This window comes from Drosophila yakuba, chromosome 3L, assembly GCF_016746365.2.
Source record: "Drosophila yakuba strain Tai18E2 chromosome 3L, Prin_Dyak_Tai18E2_2.1, whole genome shotgun sequence".
NCBI classification, from domain to species: Eukaryota; Metazoa; Arthropoda; class Insecta; order Diptera; family Drosophilidae; genus Drosophila; species Drosophila yakuba.
Genome location: NC_052529.2, coordinates 22178570 through 22190208, shown reverse-complemented (window position 1 = coordinate 22190208; position 11639 = coordinate 22178570). Strand labels below are relative to the sequence as shown.

General features: G+C 43.1%; 1 protein-coding gene across 1 annotated transcript; it reads right to left on the bottom strand.

Annotated features, from left to right (window-relative positions):
• Positions 1-7591: 7591 nt before the first annotated feature.
• On the bottom strand, positions 7592-9549 carry LOC6535129 (actin, larval muscle). The gene is made up of 3 exons (XM_039374869.2): positions 9435-9549; positions 8408-9358; positions 7592-8143 (listed from the first exon to the last, which is right to left on the bottom strand). Exons 2-3 carry the CDS (start codon positions 9330-9332, stop codon positions 7938-7940), a joined length of 1131 nt encoding a protein of 376 aa, XP_039230803.1. The 5' UTR covers positions 9333-9358; positions 9435-9549; the 3' UTR covers positions 7592-7937.
• Positions 9550-11639: the final 2090 nt, after the last annotated feature.

Genomic DNA, 11639 nt, shown 5'->3' with positions numbered 1-11639 from the left:
GAGTAAAAGGGTATACTAGATTCGTTAAAAAGTATGTAACAGGCAGAAGGAAGCGTTTCCGACTATATAAAGTATATACATTCTTGATCAGGACCAATAGCCGAGTCAATCTGGCCATGTCCGTCTGTCCGTGCGTATGAACTTCGAGATCTCAGGAACTACAAAAGCTAGAAAGTTGAGATTAAGCATACAGTTTGTCGATTCATGTTGCCACGCCCACAAACCGCCAAAAACTGCCACGCCCACACTTTTGAAAAATGTTTTGATATTTTTTCATTTTTGTATTGGTCTTGTAAATTTCTTTCAATTTTCCAAAAAAAATTTTGCCACGCCCGCTCCAACGCCCACAAACCGCCAAAAACTGTCAGAGTTGAAGACACTCCTTCGCACTTCCACTAGCTGAGTAACGGGTATCAGATAGTCGGGGAACTCGACTATAGCGTTCTCTCTTGTTTTTTAATAAGAAATTTTCAATTCTATATATGTTTCACGTTATATTCTTTAATTAAATGTTCAAATTGTCTTTTAATCGTTTAACCCTTTTTTTTATTATGGTAAAGTCCACCATCCAAAGAATCAAAATATAGCGTCGTAACATCTGGTTGACCGCTGCCAACTGATTCCTTCTCGAGTGCAGCAAGGCGATAGCTTTTTGCTTAGAAAACAAATTGAGTTAGTGTCTTGACCTACTCAACGGCGCGATTTTGTTTGTGATTTGTGCCTAGAGGCAGCCGAGAAGGCGGGCAGGGAAACTTCTATTTGCTTTCGAAAGCAAGAGAACCCGAGGAGAGAACAAGAAAGAGAAACAGAGCCGGCGAAGAGAAAGCGGCGGTCGGTAAAGCAGTGCTGCTGTACCACATTTCAGCATTTGAAGTCAACATACAAAATTTTCAAGTTAATGAACACCGAATTAAATGGAATCATCGATGGGTGAGTATTAAGAGTGAGTTATAGAGTTTTGATAAATTCCTAGTTATATAGGCTTGAAGCAATAATTGTTCCGAATCTACTTTGCTTAAATGGTCATCTAGTGATTGTATACAATTCTAAAAGCTCCGTTTCTTTAAGGTTTATTGCTCTTTGTCCAACGAGGCGTATGCTATATACTGCGCATACGCCACGTGTGCCGGTCTTCGGTCGTTGCCTGCAGAATTTTACCCAATTTCGTTTAACAATTAAAACCCATTAGAGCTTTACAAAAAGTATTCGTGGAAACAGCATCTTCAACCCACCCTTTTCGCCCACTATATTCTCCCTGACTGCAGCTGCTTTAACAGATGTTTCTCCTGTTGTTTTGAGGTAATGGCGCGTCATTTGCATTTTGCATGTTGGCAACAAAACAACAACTGTTTGGCCATGATTTTTGTTGCACATGATTTTTGTGAGTGGGCGCAGAGAATGCGAATGGGAAAAGTGTGTTGCAGAGATCCAAATAGCTCAGTTGGGGCAAAGTTGAAATGAACTCCACTACGATGATGATGGGGTAATGAGATGTTGGCTGGCCAGCACCAGATGCATTTATGGGTATGACGTGCTAATGCGGCGAAGATTTTGAGGTTGGGAAATCCTGCACAGCGTCAACTCGCTTGAACTCATTTGGAAACAACATCAGAGTAACAATTTTTCAGCTGCGCTCCATTGCAGATCCCATTAAATCTTAATTAGTCACGCTCATTTATTCCGACATCACAAACAATTAAACATGTTTAAACTTTCGAAGCTCGAGCTTCGGGTGGACCTAAAGGTAAATCAAACGTCGAGTGTCCTTTTGTTGACTCTGTCGAGAACACATATATGTATTTTTAGCCGTCATTAATTCGCTTACCGGCGAATTGAACCGTTCATTAATGCACATGCAATGCAATTAATTTTTCAGCTTACAATTTGATTTACAATTTTATTTGCAGCGGGCTATTAATAATAACTTTTAAGCGAGCCGTAAGCAGAACCCATCAGCACCGCAACCAAAAACCGTAATGAAAAAAAAGCGATCCAAACTAAATTCAAATGCCCAATTTTTTCAGAAATTTAATTGTGGTGGCCCATTTTATTGCCATGATGTTTTGCGTCAATAACAAAGTGTCAAGCGATTTTTGTTATTGCCATGTTTTGCACGTTTTCAATATTGAACTCCGTTTAGCTCTGCCCTCAAATGGCAGTTGATGTGCTGCTTCAGTTTTGTGGCTGGGATAATAAAATTTTCCATTTTTGATGACATCGAGCGAGCCGCGCGGCTATATTTATTTATCAATGGCATTTTCGATTGCCATCAATGCGGAGCTATTTATTATACATTCGAGTGGAGCTTTGTTGAATTCATTGAATTATTTTTTAATTAGATATTTATAGTTCAATGACTTTATTTGATCACTTTACCAAAAATGTGCTATGTGGTTTCTAAGAGCGCGGGATATTTAATTAAAGAGTTATCAAATATAATATACTTTTATGAAACACGATTTTATGATTTCCCCACCTATTTCCATCAGCTTAGCTTGACCATTTTAATATCCTGGCTGAAGCCAGCTTTCAAGTAAACTGCGATTCCATCTCCTGTCCATTTGGCTTTCTTTTAGCCAACCCACAATGTGCTCTCCCATCGGGCCACATAAATTACGGCCACAACTCGCCGGCATAACCAACTCGTTTAGCTAAACTCGCACAATAACTGCAAAAGCCAGTGGAACAGTTGCCATATTCTGCTCGACCTTTTCACTTTCCTTGCTCACTTTTTTTTTGCAGCCGAACTGCCATGCCACCCCAAGCCCCTTTAGCTCCTCCACCTTGTGCATATTGTGTGCAATATTAAAAGAAAACCCGGGGCAGTAGCAACAACAATGGGACTGCAAACAAACCGAGACCGCGTCTGGAATTTCAATATCCGAAGCTCGTGTAATATGAAAATATTGAATTTAAATTCAGCAATATTGTTATTATTAAAACCAGGTCGGTCGAGAAGAAAAGGGCATTTCTATTTAGGGACGACCTAATGCAAATATATTAAATTACAGTGGAATTATAAATAACCAGCACAAAGAAACACATCAACAAAAGATTTTCGTGCTTTCGGATTTGCTGATTGGATTTTCCAGCCTCAATGCCGAACTTGTCCCTCGCCCACCGCAATTAAGAGCTGAATCGAAGGCTTCGTGGGGATCTCATGGTGCGAAAAACTCGGAAAGCGTTCTCGCTGCAATTAAATGGCGCCATAACAGAGGCTAAACTGCAATTGTTTCAACTTGGCCGAAACCGAAATGCGCTTTTAAATAGTTTTTGCCAAGCAATTGTTGCGATTCCTGTGTGCGGTGCCCTTTTCAATTCGATTGAATTTGATTCGGTCAATATTCATAAAATCAAGAGCGAACTTTTCAACTTTTCTGCGGTTTAAGCCCGAAACTTTTTATTGGCGTTGGCAGTGGCCAAACCCTTCTGCCCACCCGTTTGTGGCTTTGTTCGACTAGCAAATGAAAATAGTTTGCTGCCTGCGCATGCAAGCTGAGAAACCAAGCAGTATTCATGGTCAAATTTTTACGAAAATTCAAGAAAATTAAGGTCAGAACAGCTTCTGCTTCTTGGTCCTGTTGTCCCGAAAACTCTGGCGTATGTTTTCATATGAGAACGCACAAGTTAAAGTGCCAGTTTTGCCTACAAATGGGAGATATTTGGAAAAATAACGAATCGCAAACATTTTAAAAAACTCCCCAACGAAAGTTCCCTAACTTTCTTGTTTATTGACTTTTTATCGAGACATTTTTTATACCGAAAGTTGTCTGCCCTCCCCACTGAATTACAATCCCATAAATAGCAGCTGCTCAGCATGAAATACTCTCGATAGAGCAGTCCATCCGACTCACCTGCATATGGGAGCAGTCTTATTGGAAAAAATGCTCTGGGGAGGAGGCTAACCTCTAAGGACCCGGCAAGCTGGAGACGCCTACTCCCTTATGCAAATTGTTTCTGCTGAAGTCGAGCAGCTGTTGACAGCCGGAAACCTGGAGCCACGACTTATAGGAAGTACTTTTACGATTTAGCGTATTTGAATTTCCGTCGCAGCATAGCTAAAAATGCTAACTTCATGGTAATTAAAGCAAGAGTGCTGGATGGTGGAACCACTGCTTCAGTCAGTTTAAATTCCATGTATAATTCAGTTTTCCCCCATTTAGCAGGCATTCTGTCCTCCGCTCTGGTAATTATGTATGCTCGAGCACTTGAGTTGCACTCATCACATCATCGCTTGAGCTTCAGCGGAATCCTTCCAATCGGTATTAAGCTTATGCGGACGGAAGGGCATTAAAAACCCGACCGCTTTTACATACTCGATACTGGCTTTCCTTTTGCCATTTCCCAGGCCCTTTCTCCACCCTCATCTGTGGGTCGGTTTAATCTCGGTTGGCATTCTCCGCATCACTGTGGAGGTGGGTGGAGTAGGTCTCTGCCGCCATCTCCACCGGCATGCCTCTTATTGTAATGCCTTTTCCTCTTTTTCAATAATCACTACACTTAATTGCGAGCAACTATTAATTGAATTAGAAGGACGCACAGCCACTCAAGCTTCGAGGTGCGGGAATGTTGTCAAGGGGAGAAAAGGATTCCACGTTGCCGGGCAGCGGAAAGTGGACTCCAATATCTGGTGAAGCCGGGATTTGCCAGAAATGTTTATGAATCCCTTGCTTCCGTCGGAGTGAGAGAGGCCGTAGTTTTCCAGGGTGATGAGAGGATAGAATATATAATTATCTCTACAGGAAAATATTATTCATCTCAAGTAAAATAAGGCAAACTTAAAAAATTTCAATGAAATTTAAGAAATAAATTACGATTTAAATTAAAATTAGCAAGTGTATTTATATTATAAGATTTTGATTTAATTTCTAACGATTTTAACCAATGAATTATATCTGTAGATACTGCTTATCCGTAGGCACTGTAAGCTGAATTCAGTCATAACACGTACCTCTTAGGTAAAGTATTTTGATGCCTTCCATCTCTGTCCTAACAAAAGTAAAAGAACACGGGTTCGTCTTTTAAAGATTGTTTTTGCTGCCTCATGTCGGGGGGCGGATGCCTGCCCACACTGTCCCTGTTGCTTCTGCTGATGATGCTGCAGACAAAGATACAATAATCGCTTCATTCATGGGACGTAAGCCCCAAACTTGCCCCGCAGGAGGGATAAAGGGTGCAAAGTCCTGCAGGGACACATTCACAGGATGTAGTCAGTGATGTGAGTATTCGTCATTTCGCGTGTGTGGAGGTATATAACAATAGTTTTTTGTGGAATGGAACTGCTTATGATATCTACTTTAAATGTGGGTGTTTTTTAAAGAACGTTTTCTGCAATAGCAAAAAGTAATTGTACCCGTTACTCATAGAGTAAAAGGGTATACTAAAGGGTATATTCGTATGTAACAGACAGAAGGAAGGAAACGCAATAGATATGTATATGTGCATATACTTCAATGGTGACCTTTGAAGCTCGACAATGAGTCAATGTCGATTTTGTGCGGTTTTGCATCGCTCAACAACTTGGCGACCGTTCTCCATCAATTCTTCCAGCACCTGCTGGGCATTAATTAAATTCAAGTTTAAATTACTATCAACTAAGACGAGCGAGTGTGATGGAGTCGCATGTGCGTGTGCTAAAGTTTTCCCCTTTTTTGGGAGCGTGTCAGTGGCAGCCATTTGGCATATAAATTTAAATTTGCAGCAGTCTGCGGAAACTGATGGTGATGGCTACGATGTTGATAGAGTCGCCTCAATTACGAGGTCTGCTGCGGTCAGTTAAGCTTAAAGGACGTTGAGGAGGGCCATTAGGTGGCAAGCGGGATGTGAGGGAAAACGCCTAGGCTGATGAAGATTGAGGGGACTGGTATCATGGTGAAGCCCTTTTCTTTATTAATTTCCTGTCCGCATGTGGTGCACCTCCAGCCAGGGAAAACAATTTGTTAGCTTGTCAAAACCATCGACCGTCAAGTCCAAGTTTTGTGGGACCTCCAAACTCATTCCTCCTACAACTCACACCCCTAGCTCACAGCAGACGAAAGATAACTCGTCAACTTTGGGCTTTAATTCCAGCTTGTTTATTTTGCGCCTGGGCAAATCTGCATAATGAAAATGGCAAATATATTGAAGTATTTGCCTTTGGAATTAACACCAAATTATAATGGTATCAATGGAGGCGGCTGATAGGGCGAGTGCATTAAATTAGCATAAAATAAACAGGGCTCACACGGAACTTGCAGCTCGATATTGCAGTCGCAGTTGCGATGGCAACCAATGCAAAATGCAAAACAATTTCCGCAAGCTGAAGCCGACAGACAGACAAACAAACATCCTTACCCTAACGATGGGAATAACGAAAACTCTGGCCGGACTGTAATTAAATTCAATTTGATGTACAGGCAAGTGCTGCAAACATAACAATATGAGAACGCATTTTCGGTCACTATTCGACCCTCTGATATCCTGCACTAAAAGAAGAAAAAATGTAAGCACGAATTTAACTCCCCTTTTCATAAAACTATCTAGCAAAAATTGTATTGTAATTCAAAATGATATAAGTTTAAGAATTGTTTTGCCTAACATAAGTTAACTATACCACGGAAATATATTTCCTTCGCAACTTACAGATAAATACATTCAGCAATCAAACAAGTTCGTTTAGTGACTTCTCTGAGTGTGGCCCACATTGACCCATAACCTTCGCAACCCTTTCAACCCCTCAGTTGTGGGGCTTTATGGCGATTTGTTGACCTGCTGCGTCCACTGATTGATTGAGTAGCGATTTCCAGCCAGGCCTTTCCAATCACTTCGGACCAGCCAGTCCGCAAACAATTAGTTGTATGCCAACGGGCGTCGCTAAATTCTCTGTATTCGCGATCCCTGGTTGGAGTGCGGATAATGAACCGCACTTGGACCCAATAACCAATAGACCGATGAGCAGCACCGTTGGTTCAGGGACGGTGGAACAAAAGTTCATTTGCATGGGTCCATTGATATCTGCACGTGCCAGAAGCCTCAGAACTGCATCTCTGAAATCATAATTGAACAGGGGCTGAAATTTGTTTTGGACAAAAAAGCAATAGGAGTGGAAATGTTGTTCCCATGTCATAAGAAGAGTTTCCGTGTTGCTGTAAGACTCTTTTCTCTGGCAACTCCAGCAAGTTCGCCCCTAACTAATTAAGCAACAGTTTTTGGCACCTGGTTTATGCATAGTTTGGCGAAACCTGAAAAGTTTGGAGCCAAAAGTTGATCACAAACATTTATGTTTGCTGAAAGTTCTGTGAGCAGTTGGCCGTCAGTTAAGACTGTCGCTGCTCCTTGTATTTCCGACTTCTGTCCTCCAGAAGCCATTACTCGGAACCGCGTCGCATGTGGAAAATTCATCTGGATTTGTGGAAAATGTGACAGACGAGCATGCGGGGATACAGATGCACAGCAACAGATATAGATACCCGTGCTTGGATTGCCATGCCAGCTGTTTGAGAATAAAAGTTTTTGCCGGCCAAATGCCTGATTGACATTCGCCAAGGCCTAATTAGAAAAGTTTCCCCAGCACGCATTCCTGCTCCTCCTGTGACGTTCGACATGGATTCGATTCACATGGGTTATTGGTTTTTATTGTACGTACAACCGATTGTTTTGGCCACTTTACGCGCTGGCAAGCGAGTCAAGCAGTACAAATTCCGAGTCAAATCAAATAAAAATAGCAATAATAATAAAAGAGAAGGCGTGGCCGCTCGTTTCCGGTCTTTTCTCGTCTCTTTCTCTTGTTCTCTCTATCTATGTTAAAACTTCTTCATCAACTAAATGTAATTTAAAGATACTTTTCACTGAACTGCGTCCTCATCCTTGGCGCCGGTGCCTGGTCGTATGTCTAACACTGAAGACAAACACCAGGGTTGCACTCGAGGAGATGTTGATCGGGTTGGTGGGTTGGGTGCTTAGAAGCACTTGCGGTGGACAATGCCGGGACCGGACTCGTCGTACTCCTGCTTGGAGATCCACATCTGCTGGAAGGTGGACAGCGAGGCCAGGATGGAGCCACCGATCCAGACGGAGTACTTGCGCTCGGGCGGGGCGATAATCTTGATCTTGATGGTAGATGGGGCTAGTGCGGTGATTTCCTTCTGCATACGATCAGCAATACCTGAAGCGGTCAAAAATAGAATCCATTAGGAATGCTACAGAACCGAGGAGCTTTGATGTAGTCATTACATGGCATTACAATAATAAATCACTATACATTTAATAAATCACTATACAATATATTGTATTGTATTGCTATTGTAACGTAACTACTATTATTATTAAAGAATACTATTTGCTTAAACCACTTATGAATTCAATCTCACTCCCTAAGTGGAATTCACTCTCAACTTTATGGTACTATTTAAAAATGTAGATTACGCACCTGGATACATGGTGGTGCCGCCGGACAGCACGTTGTTGGCATACAGATCCTTGCGGATGTCCACGTCGCACTTCATGATGGACTGGTAGACGGTCTCGTGGATGCCGCAGGACTCCATGCCCAGGAACGAGGGCTGGAATAGGGCCTCCGGTGTGCGGAAGCGCTCGTTGCCGATGGTGATCACCTGACCATCGGGCAGCTCGTAGGACTTCTCCAGGGAGGTGGAGGCGGCGGCGGTGGCCATCTCCTGCTCGAAGTCCAGGGCGACATAGCACAACTTCTCCTTGATGTCGCGCACAATCTCACGCTCGGCGGTGGTTGTGAAGCTGTAGCCGCGCTCTGTAAGGATCTTCATCAGGTAGTCGGTTAAATCGCGACCGGCTAGATCCAGACGCAGGATAGCGTGGGGCAGGGCATAGCCCTCATAGATGGGCACGGTATGGGAGACACCGTCACCGGAGTCCAGGACGATACCGGTAGTACGGCCGGAGGCGTACAGGGAGAGCACGGCTTGGATGGCCACGTACATGGCAGGCGAGTTAAAGGTCTCGAACATGATCTGGGTCATCTTCTCGCGGTTGGCCTTGGGGTTCAAGGGAGCCTCGGTCAGTAGGACGGGGTGCTCCTCGGGGGCCACACGCAGCTCGTTGTAGAAGGTGTGATGCCACACCTTCTCCATGTCATCCCAGTTGGTGATAATGCCGTGCTCGATGGGGTACTTTAGCGACAGGATACCGCGCTTGCTCTGCGCCTCGTCGCCAACGTAACAGTCCTTCTGACCCATACCTACCATCACGCCCTGGTGACGGGGACGGCCTACGATCGAGGGAAATACGGCGCGGGGCGCGTCGTCTCCGGCGAATCCGGCCTTGCACATGCCGGAGCCGTTGTCTACGACCAGGGCTGATGCTTCTTCGTCACACATGTTTGGTTAGTTTGGTACGGGCGGCACTACAAGGATACAGACAGATTGGTTATCCCTTATACGAATTACGGATTTCGGATGGGCAGACAAGGCGACACTCACGACGTGTAAATCCAACAGCGACAGCGATCAGAGTGATTCGTTCTGCGCTCCGGCAGCTGCATTTAAATAAGTTCTGTCCCGGCCCGCCGGTCCGCCGGCCCGACGCCCATGTCCCTGTCATCTTGAACAATTGTTCATCTAGTAACATGTTGATGAATTCCGCGATATGCTACGCTGGCTGGGGATCAGGCGTTCCCAGGGAGGGTGGCGAGCCGGAGGGTCGGATGCACATCATTTCGATTTCACTAAAGTATTCTCATTTCGGGTATTGCGCCTACGCCAACAAATAAGATTATGAATTAAGGAACTTTAGTTTAGCCCCAGCTTAGAACACCGAAGTAAAAAGTAATGCTCATTGGTTCTATACTTTGGCCAGTTACAGTTCAAAAGCCGATTTAAATCTAAAATATGTTTTCCTGTTATATCGGTAGACTTTGGGAAAATAAACGTCGTTCTGGTCTCAAATTGTTAACAACTCAAGAAAGCTCAAAAAAATTTTCAATGAAATCTAAAGTTGCATAAGCTCTTAAAATTGTAGGACGCTGGTTTTCGGGTTGTAAGCCATGAAATGTATATTAAATATTACTATTATATATATATAATAATATATATATCTTTTTATAAAATATATATATTTTTTTTTTGACAACTAACAATACTTGCAACTCTTATGATTTTTAAGTTAAGCATTCAATGGCGAAATATGTTATCACAAAGCTAACAAATGGATTAGTCTAACGAGCTTCGATTAAAGCTCTAACAAACGGCTCTCAGATTTTCGATAGAATAATTTATTTCCATCAGGGCTTAAGTCTTATTGGTCAGAGCATTATCTGGATTTCGCGCTCGTTTAGAGTATTCAATTTGCTACATTCCTAAAAACCATTTATCACTTAGTTTCATTTCGTTTTCGCTAAATTATGTCTGGCTGCCAACTTTGCTATGACTTCGACAAAGAACAGAGGAGAGAACATATCAAAATATGCGCCAGGACTTTTATAGGCATCTGTATATATATTTTTAAGTTTTTATATAAATAAACCCCCGCAAAACGGCTGCGACAGCAACAAGAACACCGCGTGAACAATGCAATGTAGTGGCCAGCCTTCCCTCTAGATCTTTTTCTTGGTCTTGTAGGCAGCTTTTCCCTGCCCGAGTAAGAGAAATTGGTGCCAATGCTCTTCGGGGCCCCCACTCAGCCCATAGATGGTGTGGCCCGAATGTTGTCACACTCAAAAATGCAGCCAAAGCACTTGCGTTTATGCATGTTATAAATGTTGACGCTGTCGTGTGGATTTCATTGAAATCAAATTGAAAAAATAGAATCAAATAATTTTGTACGGCTATGCACGGTACATAACCCTGGGAGCCCAAAGGGAAGTGGTGGGGGGCCAGAGGTACGGGTGCATGCGGCCAACAGCAATTTTGCGCCTGTCCACCGATATCACTCGATCTCATCTTGGCATTACCCACAAGATTAATGCCCGCTATTCTAATTAAGAGTTCCCTATCCGAGGAGCTGCCTTCGCTGCCTTCGCTGCCATCGCTGCTTTGACTGCCTCCACTGCAGCAAATGCATTCCGCGGGCATTTCCCAAATGGACAAACTTCGGAGCTCCAACTTTGCCACGTTAACTTTGCCAAGTGCTCACCAACTGCGGAGCACTACGTGACCGCCCTGCGGATCAGGTACGGACAACATCCACGTATCATTTTCCGTACGCGCGTCGAGCAGTTGAAAGAGGTAAAAATAATGCACGCCAGCAGGAACTTGTGGTTCCTCCGACACAGTAGATAACTACATCTAGGGGTGGTGGAGCAGTGAATACTTCGATATGTTGAAACTTTTCCAGTTCATAGTTGACCGGCACAGATCGATTGAGATGGGAAGATGGTATTTCTTATATTAAAAGATCAGCTGCGGAGTGGGTAGATGTTTCTGTAATCAAGATTTTAGTAAGTCTTGTTTCGATCAACACATAAGAGGGATTTTTTTGGAAATCCCAGAAATGAATTTTAATGAAGAGTTTAGAATCAAAATAAGGCTTGTAAGGCATGTTTCGCTATCGAGCAATTAGGTGAACATTTTTCATAATGCAGCGAAAAGTGGAGTTAATGAACAAAATCATAGATTACTCCTACTCGTACATAGGTTTCCTTAAGTAGATAAAGAACAATTCACCTCCATTCTGCGTTTTCGATACTC

Excerpts from the sequence above, each read along its gene's own strand:
- LOC6535129 (XM_039374869.2), bottom strand. The coding sequence starts at position 9,332 with ATGTGTGACGAAGAAGCATCAGCCCTGGTCGTAGACAACGGCTCCGGC. Across the intron at positions 8,144-8,407 it reads CGGCACCACCATGTATCCAG|GTATTGCTGATCGTATGCAG; the intron begins GTGCGTAATCTA and ends TGACCGCTTCAG.